This window comes from Stenella coeruleoalba (assembly GCF_951394435.1).
Source record: "Stenella coeruleoalba genome assembly, chromosome: 5".
NCBI lineage: Eukaryota > Metazoa > Chordata > Mammalia > Artiodactyla > Delphinidae > Stenella > Stenella coeruleoalba.
Window position 1 is genome coordinate 102,102,599 of NC_137150.1, and position 17,798 is coordinate 102,120,396.

General features: G+C 34.3%; 2 protein-coding genes across 5 annotated transcripts in view; one reads left to right on the forward strand and one right to left on the reverse strand.

Annotated features, from left to right (window-relative positions):
* STX19 (syntaxin 19) overlaps positions 1-17,798 on the forward strand; it is a 55,904-nt gene that overhangs the window by 28,266 nt on the left and 9,840 nt on the right. For both annotated transcript variants that reach the window (XM_079923174.1, XM_079923173.1), the window contains exon 2: positions 12,435-12,485. The gene's annotated coding sequence lies outside the window, so the exon portion shown is untranslated. The remainder of the gene's footprint in view (positions 1-12,434; positions 12,486-17,798) is intronic.
* Positions 1-17,798, reverse strand: part of ARL13B (ARF like GTPase 13B) — a 76,160-nt gene that overhangs the window by 16,382 nt on the left and 41,980 nt on the right. For all 3 annotated transcript variants that reach the window (XM_079923169.1, XM_079923171.1, XM_079923170.1), the window contains 3 exons: positions 7,433-7,538; positions 5,786-5,988; positions 2,522-2,636 (listed from right to left, as the gene is read on the reverse strand). In XM_079923169.1, coding sequence (XP_079779295.1) covers positions 2,522-2,636; positions 5,786-5,988; positions 7,433-7,538 — 424 coding nt within the window. The remainder of the gene's footprint in view (positions 1-2,521; positions 2,637-5,785; positions 5,989-7,432; positions 7,539-17,798) is intronic.

Consider the following 17,798-nt stretch of genomic DNA (forward strand, 5'->3'; position numbering starts at 1 on the left):
CATTGAATTACTTCTTTAGAATAAATTCCTAACAGTCAAGCTGTTGGATCAATGAGTAAGCACATTTTTAAATGTGCCATACTACAAACTTTCCTTCAGAAAAACTAAAGTAAAATTACACCACAGGCAAAGGGTTGAGAGAGTGTATTTTCCCATATCTTTTTTTTTTTTTTTGGCCTCGCCACTCGGCACGTGGGATTTTAATTCCCCAACCAGGGATCGAACCCACACCCCCTACAGTGGAACCACAGAGTTTTAACCACTGGACTGCCAGGGAAGTCCTCCCCGTGACATCTTTTTTAATGCTTTTTTAATCATTATCAATCTTTTACATCTCTGCCAAACTAATAAATATTTTTTACCTCAGTGTTGATTTATCATTGAATATTTTTATTATCAATACAACTGAAGATAAGTTATTAAATATGCTTATTGCCTTTTTTCTTTAAAGAACTACCCATGATAACCCAATGCTCGTTTTTCTACTAGAGTCTCATTATTTACACAGTAATTTTTTAAGGGTTTTTTGTTGTTGTTTCCTGGGTCTCAAATATTTTTCATTAGGATTAGCTTGGGGTTTTTTTTGTCTTTAACTCTGTAGAACATCTCTTTAAATACTGAATATAATACGATCTACCTATTTTTCACTTTATGATTTGTGGCCTCATTGTCCTGCTTTGAAAGTTTCAACCTCCTCCAAGTATATACCAATGTCTAACTGTATTATGTGAGTATTTTTAAGTCTTCTTTTTTTATACATTTAAGTCTTTTGAAATTTAATTTGGTATACAGTGTTCAATAATTTTACTTTTTTCCGAATGACTGTTCAGTTGTCCCAATATCCTTTTCTCCCAGATTTGAAATGCCACATTTATCTTACACTAAATGCTTATATATAATTTGGTTTGTTACTATTGTTTCATTGATCTGTTTATCTATTCTGGAACCAATATCTCACCATTTTTATTGTCTGTGATAAAATCAAAGGAATGAATGTAAGGTAATATTTTAAAGGAGAAGTTTTTTGGGGAAGAAAAGAAAATTTGCCTGGTGAAGAAGAGAGACTATGGATAATTTATTTCCATTTATTTCATTCCTTTACTGATGATCTTCTTAAAATTACTGTATTTTAAAAGCATAATAACTGTACTTTCCCCATGCCACTAATTAATTCAGGGACTTCAATATAAGATATTCTGTGCTGTATACCAGTATTGTTCATATCTTTATATCGTGAAAAATACAATGTTGGTAGAAGTGCTAAGGCCTTCTAAGTAATTTACAACCATGGTACTATAAAATAATTGGTCATTATCTATAAGGTGAGCTTTATTACAAATATAGAGTAAATCAATGTTTCAAAGTAAAAAACCAAACTTGATTTTCTTTTCCTCTACCAATATTTTTAAAAGAATATAAAACTTGACAAACACAATATTTAATAGTATGGACACAAAACAATAGCTCAAGTTATTAAGACTGCTTTACTATACTTAGAAAAGCACACGCTTAAGGTAAATGCAATGGGGTTAATAAAAAGATTAAATACAGCTAACCTTCTAGTATCTAACTAACTTCAGACCAAATATCTCATATTACCAACTATTTGGCAAACACAAAGCAACACCAAAAACTCTACACTCATCTTCTTACCTGTGGAGCTGCCTCCCTCCTCAGCAGCAGCCCCAAGGAAGAAATAATCATCCACTTTTCCGGATGAGTACCTGTGTGGAAGGAGGCAGTGACAGGGAAGAGGAATAGAGAACATACAGGCGGGTCCAGCAAGCCACCTGCCACATTAAGCTCTGAGGGAACGGAGAGGAGATTTAGGAAGCTCTGTCACTGAGGAGGAATAGCTGCTGAAGGTGATTAAAGCAGGGCCAATGCAAACTCCAAACACCAGTAGCAAATGAAAACAAAGACACAGAGAGACAGACACGGGGACACGGACACACACACACACACACACGCACAAAACCCCATAACTTCTTCATGATTAAAATCTACACATTAATTTTGGTAAAACTTCTGACATTTAAAATTAAAATAAATAATATTCAGATATAAGAGAATTTATTATAGTCTCAAACATTAAGTATCCTAGGAAAATAACTAGAAAATCATTTATGTACTATAATGCACCATAAGCATCTAAATATTACTGTAAAGGGATAGTAATAGCAATACAGGGATAAAGATAATGTAAATATGAGTCAACATACTATTATCATATGAAATAAGTGACAAAAAAAATTTATCAGAACAGTAACTGTGATAATTGCTACATTCAATCTTTATTTTCATTCTCAGTTAATTCTGAAGTCATCTTCCCTTTTTATACTAGATCAGAAGGTAAATTTGAAGAGGAAGAAAAAGCAGCAAACCTTTAACCCATCTCCCCCATTTAATTTCTTTTACAAATAATCAACCTCTGGTGAAATACTTCTAGCTCCCTGCCTCCTTTCTGAACTTCCAACTTTATAACTTAAGACATAAAAATTACATTTGCCACCATCCATACCTCAATGATTACAGATGTTATCGGCTGGAAAGGATTAACAATAATTGGTTCTGGGTCCAACTCAGCCAGACCACTGGTTCCATCGAGTTCAGCCTGCTCTCGCTCTCTTTGTTCTCTATTGTTTGAGGGAAAAAAATCGGAATTCCTTATGAGAAAATGCTGAACCATGTTTAAGAACATTTCCAATAGGTTTAAGGCTATTGAATTCAGTAATTTAAACATCTGGACATGGCTTTGAATTACTGAGAGATTTTCAGATATCTTTATGCAGGTAACAGGCCACTATCCCCATGTAAAGATTAATCATTTTAATTTTAAAAGAAAGAAATGCTGACAGGACTTCCCTGGTGGTGCAGTGGTTAATAATCTGCCTGCCAAGCTAGGGGACATGGGTTCGATCCCTGGTCCAGGAAGATCCCACATGCCGCAGAGCAACTATGCCCGTGTGCCACAACAACTGAGCCTGTGCTCTACAGCCAGCAAGCCACAACTACTGAGCCCGTGTGCCACAACTACTGAAGCCTGCGTGCCTAGAGCCTGCGCTCCACAACAAAGAGAAGCCATCGCAATGAGAAGCCCATGCACCACAACGAAGAGTAGACCCCGCTGGCTGCAACTCGAGAAAGCCTGCACGCAGCAATGAAGACCCAACGCAGCCAAAAAGAAAGAGAGAGAGAGAGAGAGAGAGAGAGAGAAATAAAAAAAAAAAGAAATGCTGACAAAAATGACATTCCCTATGATTGAGTTCTTAACATCAGTGATGCATATTAATTATTTTTCTATGTAACAAGGGTTTATATTTATCAATTTATTAATTACCCTCCCAAACAAATGCTGTCCTCTTCACTGATGTTAACCAGATAAATAAGTCCTGTTGTTAACCTTCATCTTAAGAGCTGTGTCTAGTTATATATCATAAATGAACTAGATAACAACTGTTGCTTTGCATAAGTAGAAGAGGCTATAGAAATAAGCTGCCCTATATCACTTAGATTAAATAAGTTTTTCTATATTAGTTACTACTGAGAATTTCATTACTCTGTGATTTAAAGCTAATGTTGCCCCATAGATGAAGGTAATAAGTTACTAAAAGAAGCAGCTGAAGATAGGAACATAACCATTGTAGATCTGCAACTAGACTGTATAACTATAGTATATAGTAAAACAATGTCAATGTTCATTACTACAGCACTTATTAATTAAGTTCTATGATGGAAAGATATATACTTTCATTCTGAACCTAGGAAGCCAAAATTTAGAGATCTGCAATTTACTACTTCTGTGACCTTGGATATCTATCTGGATACCTGAGCCTCTGCCTTCCCATAAATGTGGATAAAATACATAGTTCGTAGGGTTATTTCAGGTAAAGTAATATATGTGAAAGCACTCTGTATATAAACATACTTACAGGACAATCATTATTTTTTTTTAATTTGTTTTTATTTTTGGCTGCGTTGGGTCTTTGTTGCTGTGCGCGGGCTTTTTCTGGTTGTGGTGAGCACGGGCCACTCTTCATTGCAGTGTGTGGGCTTCTCATTGCAGTGGCCCCTTTTTTGCTGAGCACGTGCTCTAGGCATGCGGGCTTCAGTAGTTGTGGCACACAGGCTCAGCAGTTGTGGCTTGCGGGCTCTAGAGCGCAGGCTCAGTAGTTGTGGTGCATGGGCTTAGTTGCTCTGTGGCATGTGGGATCTTCCCGGGCCAGGGCTCGAACCCGTGTCCCCTGCATTGGCAGGCGGACTCTCAACCACTGCACCACTAGGGAAGTCCCAACAGTCATTAATGTTACTCATTTATTAGTAAGCAATTTCAGGTATCTGGTATTAATATACTATTTTCAGATACCAATAATAGCTTGTTTTACTGTTTTTTCAAAAATATCCAAACCAACAAAAAATCCAAACCTATTAGATTGTATTTAACAATAAAAAGTTTTTTTTTAATTATTCCTGTCTAAATTTAATTATGCAGTCTCTGTTCAACAGAAGACGACTCAGACCACAAGTGGCATGCCTAGGAGAAAGGAGGAAAGGGGAATGGGGTACCAGAAAAGCCTGCCATAACATGACTTGGAATATCTTTATGGAAAAAGTAAAAACTTGAAAAAAAATACTAATTAGATTTCTTTTACCCAGCTCAATTTTTTTTTCTTTTTGTTCTTCTAAGTAGAGAAAAAGCAAAGAAGCCTTTAGAAAAGTATGGCCATATATTTTATTTTTATAAATACACGGAAGGCATATTTGTATGAATGACTGGTTGTACTGAGCTTTATATCATGAAAATATACACTAGAATAGAAAATAAAGATTCTCATAGGAACTAAAACCTCATATTGTTATCAAGAGAGACTGAGATGACTGAACTACTCATGTTATTGAGCCCTTGAGGACAGAAGAGTTATCTCTCCAAATATTTTCCTTTAAGTCCTATCTCTGAATTAAATGAAAGATACCAGTAATCAGAGGATTTCCTTGACAGCATAAAGGAGCACCTCACCAAGGGCAGTTAGTGTGTTCTTGCCTACCAGGCTGCAACTGTTAAAGCAAATGGAAGGCCAATATTACTTAGGTAGATGGAAGACCACTTTGGATCTCACAGGAGCTCACTTAGAAATCTTTTTGTTTCTTCCCTCTCCTGCCATGTCAGTGGACAAAGAAAGAGAAATCTTGGGATTAAGAACTAAATTCAACCTCTAATCAAATCTGAGTACTTTCTTCCAGCATTAACATTATTATAACTGATTCTGTGGTAGAATTTACATAAACATTTTTTTTTAATTTAGAGTTTGCTAAACTTATTTTTAAAATTTCCCTTTAGGCAACATATTTTTAAAATAATTTTAAAAGCATGTTTTAAAACCTGAGATAGTGCAATTTAGTCCACTTTCAGACAAAACAAGTGTTGAAGATCAGATTTTGCTTCAGCTGGCTGATCCACTCACTGCTTACCTTCTATCTTTGCTGAGACTAATGAAGGATTTCTCAGTCTACTGACATATTCTTTGCTATGGGAAACTGTCCTGTGCATCACAGAATGTTTAGCAGCATCCCTGGCCTCTTCCCACTAGATGCCAATTGTGCTATCAACCAAACTTAGAACCCTATCAACCAAACTTGTGCAGGTCTACAGAAATAAAAAATTTACCTAGTATCTTCCTTCATACAAAAAGAGGAACCTAAATAGACAAAACTAAAAAAATTATTAATAAAAGTGTGGTGTTTTTGATTTTTCATATGCACTGTGCTACAAAATTAATCTACTTACCTTTCTTCTCGTAATTTTCGTACTCTCTCAGCCCGCTCTCGGTTCTCTTGTTCCTCAAGAGCACGTTGTTCTGCTGTGTCTTTTTGGATGCGCTCATTTAAGGCATCAAAGTCTCTTGCAATGATATGTAGCAGCCAATAAAGGCCTTTTTTAATGGACTTGTCAATTTTCTTTCCATATCCCAAGACTGCTGAACAAGGTTCCTTAAAAACAGCAATTTGTTTGACTTAAAGATTAAAACTAAAAGATCTCTACAAAAATTTATTGACAAACCATTAAGATATAATTACTGGCGAATCAAAATTAATTAACCCATTAAATTAATGATATGAAGCACCTGCTTCAACTTACAAAACACACCTTTGAAATGATCACTACATTAGTATGTACGTAGGAGTGGAAATATTTTATGGATCATATCTGTAAGTTTTGAGAGCGATTATGACACAAAAAGTTGACAGTTAAATTTTAAACGAACTCACTGACAAAACTGAACTTACAGAAGAAAAATACTCTTACTTATTAAAAATCGCAGAAAGTTTTAATTTGTTATACCAGGGAATTTACGGCAGTACGCATCTTTTTTTATATATATATTTATTTATTTATTGCGGTACGCGGGCCTCTCACTGTTGTGGTCTCTCCCGTTGCGGAGCGCAGCCTCTGGACGCACAGGCTCAACGGCCATGGCTTACAGGCCCAGCCGCTCCGCGGCATGTGGAATCTTCCCGGACCGGGGCACGAACCCGTGTCCCCTGCATCGGCAGGCTGACTCTCAACCACTGCGCCACCCGGGAAGCCCTTTTTTTTTTTTTTGCTGCACCGCACAGCTTGTGGAATCATAGTTCCCCAACCAGAGATCGAACCTGCACCCTTGGCAATGAAAGTGCGGAATCTTAACCACTGGACCGCCGGGGAGTTCCCAGTAACCATCTTTTACGATTGACAGCCTAACAATCATTTTCTGAAACCAGAATAAATGATTAAATCCTCAGTCCATCTTCTCAAGACTGTATGATAACTCTCCTGATATAATTTTTTAAAATTCATTATAAACTTCCCCTAAGTATAAATTTTGTATTTATACTTTTACCATTTTATAAAATTTACAGCATGACATGTTTGTATAGCTTACAGGTCCTGTCAGCAATGTCTTAAACAAAGAGCAAACCTAAAGTCTTTGAAATCATGAAAGATAGCTTATAGAAGTCAGTAACAACTAAATAGAAAACAAATATCACTGTAATAAATAATATCAAATGAACAGTGAGAACTGTTAAAAAAACAGTGAGAACAGGTTAAAAAATTTTTTTTAAAACACTAATAAAGGGCTTCCCTGGTGGCGCAGTGGTTGAGAGTCCGCCTGCTGATGCAGGGGACACGGGTTCGTGCCCCGGTCCGGGAAGATCCCACATGCCGCAGAGCGGCTGGGCCCATGAACCATGGCCGCTGAGCCTGCGCGTCCGGAGCCTGTGCTCCGCAATGAGAGAGACCGCAACAGTGAGAGGCCCGCATATCAAAAAAAAAAAAAAAAAAAAAACACTAATAAATTATTTTGTTAGCTACCTACCCCCTAATTGCTTATCACCTTTAGAAAAACTAAGTTATACCGAACATAATTCATAGGGCAGAACCCCCAAAACTTACTATTTGACATAAGCACTTGTGCTCATTGACCAGTTTTTCCAGAGACAGGCATTCAATCACATCAGCTTCTCCTAAAGCCCCTTCCTTATCTTGTTTATTTGCCAACCTAGAGAGACATAAGTAGTTTTATAGCAAATATATAATCAGACAGCCACTTAAAAGATTGTTTTGACCATGTTCTTATTCCAAAGTTTTAACCCTACTCATTACAGAACATACTGGTTTTAGAGAGTAGTGTACAATTTATTTCATTTTTCCTTTTTATTGCCGCTAAAGTAAGTCTGTAAGAATTGGCCTATAAAAAGGAAATCAGGTAAAGAGAAGTGTCAAGAAAACAAGCAATAGGTCAACAGGCCAACAAAAAAAGTACGAATAGAAAAAGAAGTGGACTAGTTTCCACAGCACTCAGCCATCAATTCCAACTTTCACATTAATTATATCCTTCCCTTAAAATACACTGCATCATGATGTAAAGGCTCTTATCCCATGTCCTTTTCTTCTTAAATACAATCTGTATCATGCTTTAAATACCCAAATATTCATTCAGAGCTTGTATTATTTGAGCTCACCTGTATTTCCACCGTGTGAGTGTGTCCACATAAATGTGCAATTTACTGGAGAAGTGAGGCCACTTTTATCTGATTTACTTAGCATAGCACTGTGCATAGAAAACCTTACACTCAATTAGGAACAAACTGAGGAACAACAAATGAAAAAAACAAAATAAGTTTAAAAAAAATAGGGGGCTTCCCTGGTGGCGCAGTGGTTGAGAGTCCGCCTGCCGATGTAGGGGACGCGGGTTCGTGCCCCGGTCCGGGAGGACCCCACATGCTGCGGAGCGGCGGGGCCCATGAGCCACGGCCGCTGGGCCTGCGCGTCCGGAGCCTGTGCTCCGCAACGGGAGAGGCCACAACAGTGAGAGGCCCACATACCGCAAAAAAAAAAAAAAAAAAAAAAGGAATTACCACAAAATACCACTATTTGCCTATCAGATGGCAGAGGTCAAAAAGTTGAATAAAACACTGTCTTGGTCAGGGTTTGATATATGTTTCAGGCAAATATATATTATTTAATAAGTACATAGTAAAATTAATGAACCCTATCACCTATCTTTAAAAATTATCAGTTTTGTACCATTCTTGCTCATCTACGTATCTTCCACTTCCCCCCATCAGTCATATCACGTCACCCCATAATTTAAAAATTAAAAAATATTACAATATCACTATCACACCTAAGTTCTTAAAAAAATTAATATTCCTCAATATCTTTTTACAAGTGCTATGTCCAAATCCAGATCCAAACCAGATACATATTACTACAATTTATTCTTTTAACTGTTTTTGAATCAGTATCACCCCCGACGCCAACACCTCCCATTCCTGCAACACTATGACCAACACTTCTTTTCCTCCCATGACATCTATCTGTAAAACAAAACAAGTCACTTTTCTATAGAATCTCCCATGTTTAGGATTTGGCTGATATCTTCCTTATGAAGTCATTTAACATACACACCCTGTATTTCCTGCATCTAGTAGTTAAATATACAGGCTGGATGGCTTTCAAGTTGAAATATTTTGGCAAGCATATTTCATAGATGCTGCTAGTACTTAGGAGGCATTTAATATCTGAGTGCACCACTTTCAATGATGGTTAAATGGATCCATGGATTCAGGCTGCAGTCAGCCTGATTTGTCCAAAATAAGGTTTTCCGTTAAACTTTCATCTAATGGTTTTAGCAACCATTAATGACCTGTGTTTAATACCATTATCATATAAGTGGCTATAAAATCATGACTTTTTTAGTTCTGTATTCCTGTATTCCATTTGCACTAACTAGCTGGATTTTTGCTAAAAAGTAAGTTTTCATTAACTACTTGGTGACTCAAGTACAATTCAGAGAAAAGTCAAGATAAATATTTGATCCTTTGCCTTCATTTCCTAATTTTCATAATAATGAACTGATGTCCTATTAACCTCCAAAGGTGATCAAGTTGCTTTCTTTGGTTTGTGGGAGATATCATTATGGACTCATGGATTTTTAAAATATATTAGATGTTTCAACTTATTATAGTTACTGTTCTTTTTGAGGCTCAAAGTTACCCATTTTTGGTTAGTGGGAGTCCCTTTTGTGCTGGCTCCTGTTTTCTTTTGGTACAACTCCAAGAGTCTTTGATAGCTTCTTTGCTTTTTTGTAAGAAACAATGGTCCAGACCTGAACTCATCCAATTCCCTAAAGAGCCCTGGTTCCTTTTAGTATGAACTGGTATTTTAAAGACCACAATCTGGGCACTTCTGGACATTTATCGTTATTGACTTGCCATTGCTCCTAGACCATTTCAGTGGACAAAGCTAGGAAAAATATAGTTTTTAAGAAAGAAAAAATTAAGTCATGAGGTCATACTGATTTTTCCATTTTAAATCAAATATTACCAAGTTTTTACTTAGCTTCTTAATTTGTACCTTTTTCCTTATGCTGAAAACTACAGCTCCTAATAACGCCATCATTAACTATTTGCTCTCTCCTATGAGTTTCAACATAATAATACCAACATTATTACTAAAAATAACACTACTTAATGCACATTAAGATCCCTTTGTGGTTATCCTTGTCTATAAGATATATCCCACAAGAGATGCAGTCAAAATACTGATTCTAAAATTATTTGAAGTAATCCTTCTCTGTGTGGTTATGCCACCATCTAGATACATAACTAGGTTCATTTGTTTCAGGCTGCTTTTGTTTTTTAAAGATAGTTTTATTCTTTATGTTAAGATTTAATTTTTAAAACACTTATATGGTTCCAAATTCAAACTATAAAAACAAAATGAAATCAGAAAAAAATATTTTCCCTCTCTCTCTTTTCCACTATTCTTCCTAGTCTCCTATAGGTAACCATTTTCATTAGTTTTTTTTCTTTATTGATTATTATACTATTTTTAATTGTAAGTGATTTACAATGCTTCAGGTGTACAGCAGTGATTCAGTTATACATATATGTGTACATATATATACTTTTTCAGATTCTTTTCCATTATAGTTTATTACAAGATATTGAATACACTCCCCTGTGCTATACAGTAGGTCCTTGTTTTTTTATCTATTTTATATATAGTAGTATGTATCTATTAATCCCCAATTCCCAATTTATCCCTCCCCTCCTTCCCCTTGGCAACCATAAGTTTGTTTTCTATGTCTGTGAGTCTATTTCTGCTTTGTAAATAAGTTCATTTGTATTTTTTTTTATATTCCACATATAAGTGATATCATATATTTGTCTTTCTCTGACTTACTTCACTTAGTATGATGATCTGTAGGTCCATGGTCCATCCATGTTGCTGCAAATGGCATTATTTCATTTTTTTATGGCCTAATAGCATTCCATTATTCATTTATATATATACATACCACATCTTTTTATCCATTTATCTGTCGATGGACATTTAGGTTGTTTCCATGTCATGGCTATTGTAAATAGTACTGCTATGAACATTGGGGGTGCATATATCTTTTTGAATTAGAGTTTTTGGTCTTTTCTGGATATACGCCCAGAAGTGGGATTGCTGGACCATATGGTAACTCTATTTTTAGTTTTTTGAGGAACCTCCATACTGTTCTCCATAGTGGCTGTACCAATTCACATCCACCAACAGTATAAGCGGTTTCATTAGTTTTTAATTCATCCTCCCACTGATTTTGTTTTTTTTTAATAATATAAACATGTACATGGGGGAAATGGTATTTTAAAGACCACAATTTGGGCACTATGGATATGCACTGCTATTGGCTGGCTACGGGGTGTTTATGTGCGTGTATCTCTACCCTCCTGTTCTTCCTCGAAAGTTAGATGCACTTTTGTGCATCACCATGCTTTTTTTAAAAACAGTAAATCCTAAAATTACTCTGAAGTAGTATAAAGAAATCTTATTTATTACTATACTCTTTATTAATGAACAAAATGTTCATTATATAGATGTTTCATCATGGGTTGTTCCCAATGTCTTGATTTTACAAAGAGGGCTGTGAGGAATAAAGTGTGTGAAGATGTTATTTCTTATTTTGGGAACAGACTCCAGGAAGTAGGACTACTAAACCAAAGAATAAATACAGATGTTATTTTGATAGATATTATAGCAATGTCCCTCCTCTCACCCTCAAATCATAACAACTCAGGCAGAGAAAAAGGGAATGTAAGAAAATTTAGTTGTGTGAGAGAAATTTTATTTCTGATTTTTCCTACAAATATTTCACTCTGGTAAAAATTAATTTTGAATTGTTATATTGATATAATAAATAGCATAACATATAGTGCTGTACAATTTTAGTTTTTGATATGGAAAACTATGAAAGAAACTTAAAAATAGCAGGCATACTAAAAAGAAAGGTAAGGTGGCAGGTTTAAAGACATGAACTCTTTTCTGGCTGTTGTAGTTCTGAAATTTGGTAATTTTCTGAGTTAAGTTCTTGGAATTCCCTAAAATAAGATGGAATTAAATCATTTTAAATAAACTGAACAAAAAGCCTTTACCCAAGGTTCTTTCCATTCCTATTTATTCCAAATTCCATACACTTAGCAAGTTTTCATACCTAAGGAAAACAAAGTAATCTTTGCTTAATTACGAACCCCCTCTTTTGTGAGTAATGTACTTTATATGTAATATAGGACTGGAACTACAGAGCCTGTGCCAAGTACATCTAGGCAGTTTAACAAGGACTTCCTGTTACCAACTAGCTCCACTGAAAACAATCTTACTTTAATCTAAAGAAAACGCAGCTAACAGGCAGAACTGGATTCTCCAGGGGTGAGGTAAGAAATTTGTTCTTCTCATTTGATATTAACAACAAAACGATAACTTTAACTTATTTGACTTCATTATGTGGCTTTCAATTAAGTTAACTAAATGAAAACCGTACAGAAATTATCCTGTGAACTATAAGACAGAGACAAATAAAATTTGAATAAAACATTACAGATGGTACTCAGTTTTTCTCTCACAGGCAGGACTCCAACTGCGCAGGTGGAAAAGCAACAAAAGGAACAAGACAAAGGTAAACATACCACTCTTTTTTGTACTTTTTAATGTGAGACATCCAGAGACTGAAATCTGTGACATTTAAAAAGAGCCCAACAGATAATTAAAGTTACCTGTTTTGCTCAGATTTGGACCAGGCTACAGGCAGCTGATGTGCTCATATATGCTACTGATATGCTGAATGAGATTTGGGTTTAGAATTCCTAGAAATAGACCACCATAAACAAAATCAACTTTTTATTTTATGTCTTTTAAAAAAATATCTTTTCATTTTGGAAACACTAGAAAGTCAGACCCTATAAAAACAAACTTAAAATTCTTCTATAAACAGACTATATAAATTACTCATAAAATGCTTGCTTTAGAGAACACTTTTCCATTTAATTCGAAAAGAAGTTAATGCCCAATATGACACGTATGTATAATGTTTAAAAATTTAAGATAATTTTCTACAAGGCCTTAATTTCTTCATTGTAGTTTCCCAGAATCTTTAAAATTAACTTGAGGAAATTAAAAAATAATCTTGCTGTAAAAGGACTACTGTAAAATACCAAAGTAGTCAATTTTTTTTAAAGTACTCAATTTTGAAATGTTTCAGCTAGTGTACTGAAAGTACTTAAATTATAAAATTTAATATCAATATTATATTTGATTTGATAATTTAAAAAATTTAAGTCAACATCATTTAAATGCAACATACATAGGTAGGTCTGATACTTTCAAAATTAAACAGTGTATAGAGGCTTAACCAAAACATGTTTTATTTTTTGATATTTCTTCAAAGTTATTTTATAATTGTTATGTTAGATTTTAATATATAACCCATTTCAAATCAAAATAATAATTATTATTAATAAATGTTTTAAGGGTAAACTTGAAAGTTGGCTATGTAATACCTAGAACACATTATATTTGTGGCTATGTAGTTTTAAATTTAATATAAAAATAATTTTACATAAGTACAGCTTACTTTAATCAGATAAGTGAGAGTTCAAAATTACATGAGTCTTAATATTTAAACAAAAATGGTCTTGTTACATTAAATGAGTTAATTTAACAATTAACTTATTTACACTAAACAAAAAATAGAATTTAAAAAGCAGTGAAAGGCTGCATTACAAAAAACTGTCTGATAATTTAAACTTAGATAGAATTTACACAATTTGTAATAATTTTTTTTTAAGTTTGTTTTCTTCATTTAAGTAGCCAAAGAGGTGAATATTCCAGTAACAGCTGCTTTCACCTTGAACTAGGGAAATGTTGCAACATGTCTTCACACACAAAGCAAAAGAATATTCTAGTTTACATTAAATAAAAACTGGTTACATTTCTTAAAATATTTAATCATTATAGTAACTATAAAAAGAAATGTCTTAGTTTAAAAAATCTATTTATAAAGTATCTATCCCAGGACATAGTTCTTAAAGCACTAGATAATTTTTATTCATATTTCTGTTCCTGGAAATGTTCCCTGTCTATAATAGAGTGGAGAAACTTTTATTTGAGTCATACAAGTTTACTTTCGTATTTCCAAAAACAAATTGTCAAACTTGATTACTATATTTATAAATTAGTGTTCTAACTTTCTTTTTGCAAATATCACATTTAAGCTCAAAGATACAGTTATTAACAGTAGAATTCAAAACTGTACAGCAAAGCAGTAAGTTAAACATGCTGAAAGATGGCTCACATTTGGATAGAACTCTTCGGATATTAAGAAAATAAATTTAAGGTAGAGAAAAGATTGCATAAAATGGTAGTATCATCAATTTCACTTGCCTAAGCAATTAAATGATTTCACAACTATGCACTTAATATTTTATGCCTTCTTGAACTCTGTCTCTTCCAACTTTTAAATTTTAATATGCTTAGATATGTCACTTTGTTTATAATTTATGAAGATATAAGATTAAACAGTTAAATGGGAAATAGTTATACATGTAGCTGTGCGCATGTAACTACTGGAAAATGCAATTTATGTATAGCATGCACCTGAATACCTACATTAGGTCAGTTTCTGCAGAGATGAATATAAGGATTTAGGGAACATTGTGAATTATGTTAACTCTGTAAAGATAATCACCTATGACTTTCAGTGAAGATGCACAGATACAGAAACTCCTCCTCTTGCTAGAAACGTAGAGAAGTGTTTGATATAATCTTAAGGGGGAAAAAAAGACAAATTTCTAAACTACATCATTACATGTGAAGTAAGAAAGGGAAATTTCCAGGTGCCAGAAATGAAGAGGGAACACATTCATAGCCAAGGTGGAGAGTAGGAATTAAAGCTAACTCCACGGGCTACAAGAAGAAAACACTTTTATCTTAGAGGCTCGGGTTTACAGTTTGTTCATAATAGGGAACTAAAACTGAGTTTCCTATATGAAATAGTGGACCAGAAAAAGAACAGCCTGTATACAGACACAGGAAAATCTCTGTTGGCTTGTCCAGGAGTACAGCAGGGAGTGAGGGATTCACTCAGGCTACAAAATCACTACAGAAAAATCAGGCCCTTATTTATACTACCTGGGCTATAGAAATCACTAGAGAAAGATCAGGCCCATACAGTCAGCCCTCTGTACCTGCAGGTTCCACATGCACTGATTCAACCAACCTTAGATGGAAAATACTCAGGAAAAAACCCAAAAAGTTCCAAAAAGCAAAACTTGAAATTTCTACGTACCAGCCACTATTTAGATAGCATTTACATTTTATTTACAACCATTTATATACCATGTACATTGTATTAGGTATTATATGTAATCTCGAGATGATTTAAAGTATACTTTTAAAGTACGTAAAAATATACAGAAGGATGTACATAAGTTATATGCAAATACTGCACCATTTTATATGAGATCTAAGCATCCGTGGATTTTGGTCTCTGTGGGGGTCCTGGAACCAATTCCCCACAGATATAGAGGGAAACTGTATTTATACTACCTGGGCTATGATGGGCAAACTCCATGAGGCCCTAGTAGTGACAACCACAAAAATGCGGTTAAGAATGTATCCATAATGCAGGGCACTCAGGACATTCTTGTATAATATAATTCCCCACTGAAGGTAATCTGCTGACAAAGTTTACTAAATATACTTGCCCATCACCAAGAAAAACAATTGGTGGCCACAATAAACAAAAGGAACCAGAAATAACCTAATAATGTAAAAGGATCTTGAACATAAATATATTTTAAATGTTCAAAAGAAATAAATGAAGACATACACCAAGATGAACACAGTATAAACTTTACAGCTGATTTTATATAAACATCATTAACTATAATATGCATGCTATGATATACAGCACTGAAAGGAAATCTGACTTTTTCCTTTAATATCAGTTAACATATAGAGATCTATAGAAAAAAAAGATTCAGAATATTTACTTTCTTTTTGCTACTAAATTTATTAAGATTAATGAATATAAAATACATATCAATATATTTTCAAGAGTTCTTTAAAGTATCTTTTATTCAAATATGAAAGTGTGGTATTCCTTCAGGAAACTGTTATCCCAAAACAGAAATCCAGGATAAGACCACCTTTATAAGGGAGAGTCAAATATCTTCATTTCCAAAATCAGTGACAGTAAAATTTACCTTCTCAAAAGCACTTTGCAAAAGTATACTGTGCTACAATATCAATTTTGAAATATTCTATTTCTTAAAAAAATGTTAAACTATGATGCTTCAGAAAAAGGCTTTTAATGACATTGTTCATTTATGTGTAATTAAAATGAAAAAAAGAAAGACCTAACTAGCCATAAGTATATTAGAGAGGGTTGTTTTGGGATTTCTTCCAAGCCATGCAACCAAAGAGAAAGTAAGAGACACTGTAGTTCTTGAGAACTGTGAAATTTAAAAATTGTCAGGCTACTTAGCATGAGATAAGACTTAAATCTCATGAGTAAAAAAATCAAAATCTGTTTGGTTTTGATACCTCCCTCATTTCTCAGCTAGGCCTCCAATACTATCACTCTTTTCTTTTCCCATATTATGAGGAACACAAGTCAATTAAAAAAAAAATAGTACAACAAACATCATATCTGCTATATACATTATAGTTGTAAGAATTCATAGTAACAGGTTAGTATATGAATAGGAAACAGAAACCTGTGTACATAAATAGGAATGCAGTGTACCTCACTTCTTGTCTTATCTCATTCTGTGACTATGAGGTACAGCAGAAGAAAATACAAGAATCCCTATCTCTACATGGTGCCAAGGATAGGACTCAAATTTTTTTAGATTTTCCGTGACACAGGTGTGTGGGATCAGAACCAATCATTTTTCTTTTTTTGGGGGGGGGCACCACACGGCCAGCGGGATCTTAGTTCCCTGACCAGGGATTGAACCCATGCCTCCTGCAATGGAAGCGCCAGGGAAGTCCCTGAACTAATACTTTTTCTTTTTCTAAATTGTAACGTGCTTAATTTGGTCTGATTGTATGAAAAATCCTAATACAGCTGCTAACATAATTATTTTAGATCTAATATGCTATATTACCTGCTGGAAGAACTTTTTTCTTTTAAACATAGCATTTATATTAACAACATAATACAATATTTGATACAGATCAACTTCATTTGTAGCATGTTTCACTAGGATAATCTATATCTATTCACTATGAAATAAAGAAAAATAACAGATCTGCAGGCAAGTAGATGTACATCTGAATGTAGGCTCTGCTACTTTTTAGTTGTGTGACCTCAGGCAAGTCACTCTACTTTTCAGATACTAAGAAAATTAGAGGAATAGTTAATAAAGTCAACATCCAAATAAGGGCAATTTCAAAGAAAACAATACAAAGAAAGTGGAGAAGATGAAGTTCTTTTAAAAGTTAGGATCCCCTCCAAAAGAAACCATAAGTACATGAGTTTCCAAATTGGAAAGAGCCACTAAACATCTAGCAAATACATGCAAAAAGACGTTCCTAGGTCATGTTATTGCAAAATTTCAAAACATGAGGAATAAAGAGAAAAGGCAAAGAATTTCATGGAAGGAAATTAAAAACAAACAAACAAAAAACCCCACATCTTATACAAAATATCAGGAATCAGATGGCAGATTTCTCAAGGGTAACAAAGAAACTTAAAAGAAAACACAGCAAAAGTTTCAAAATTCTAAGGGAACACAATTTCCAAGTAAGAATTACATCTGCAGCAAATATATCATTCAGGTGTAAGGACAGAATAAAAACATTTTCAGAAATGCAAGTTATCACCACACCTATGTTTTAAAAGGAAGCTATGGTATGCCCTCAAATCAAGGGGATAAACCAAAAATAGAGATGAGGAACAAGGAACAAGGAGAAAATACACAGAAGG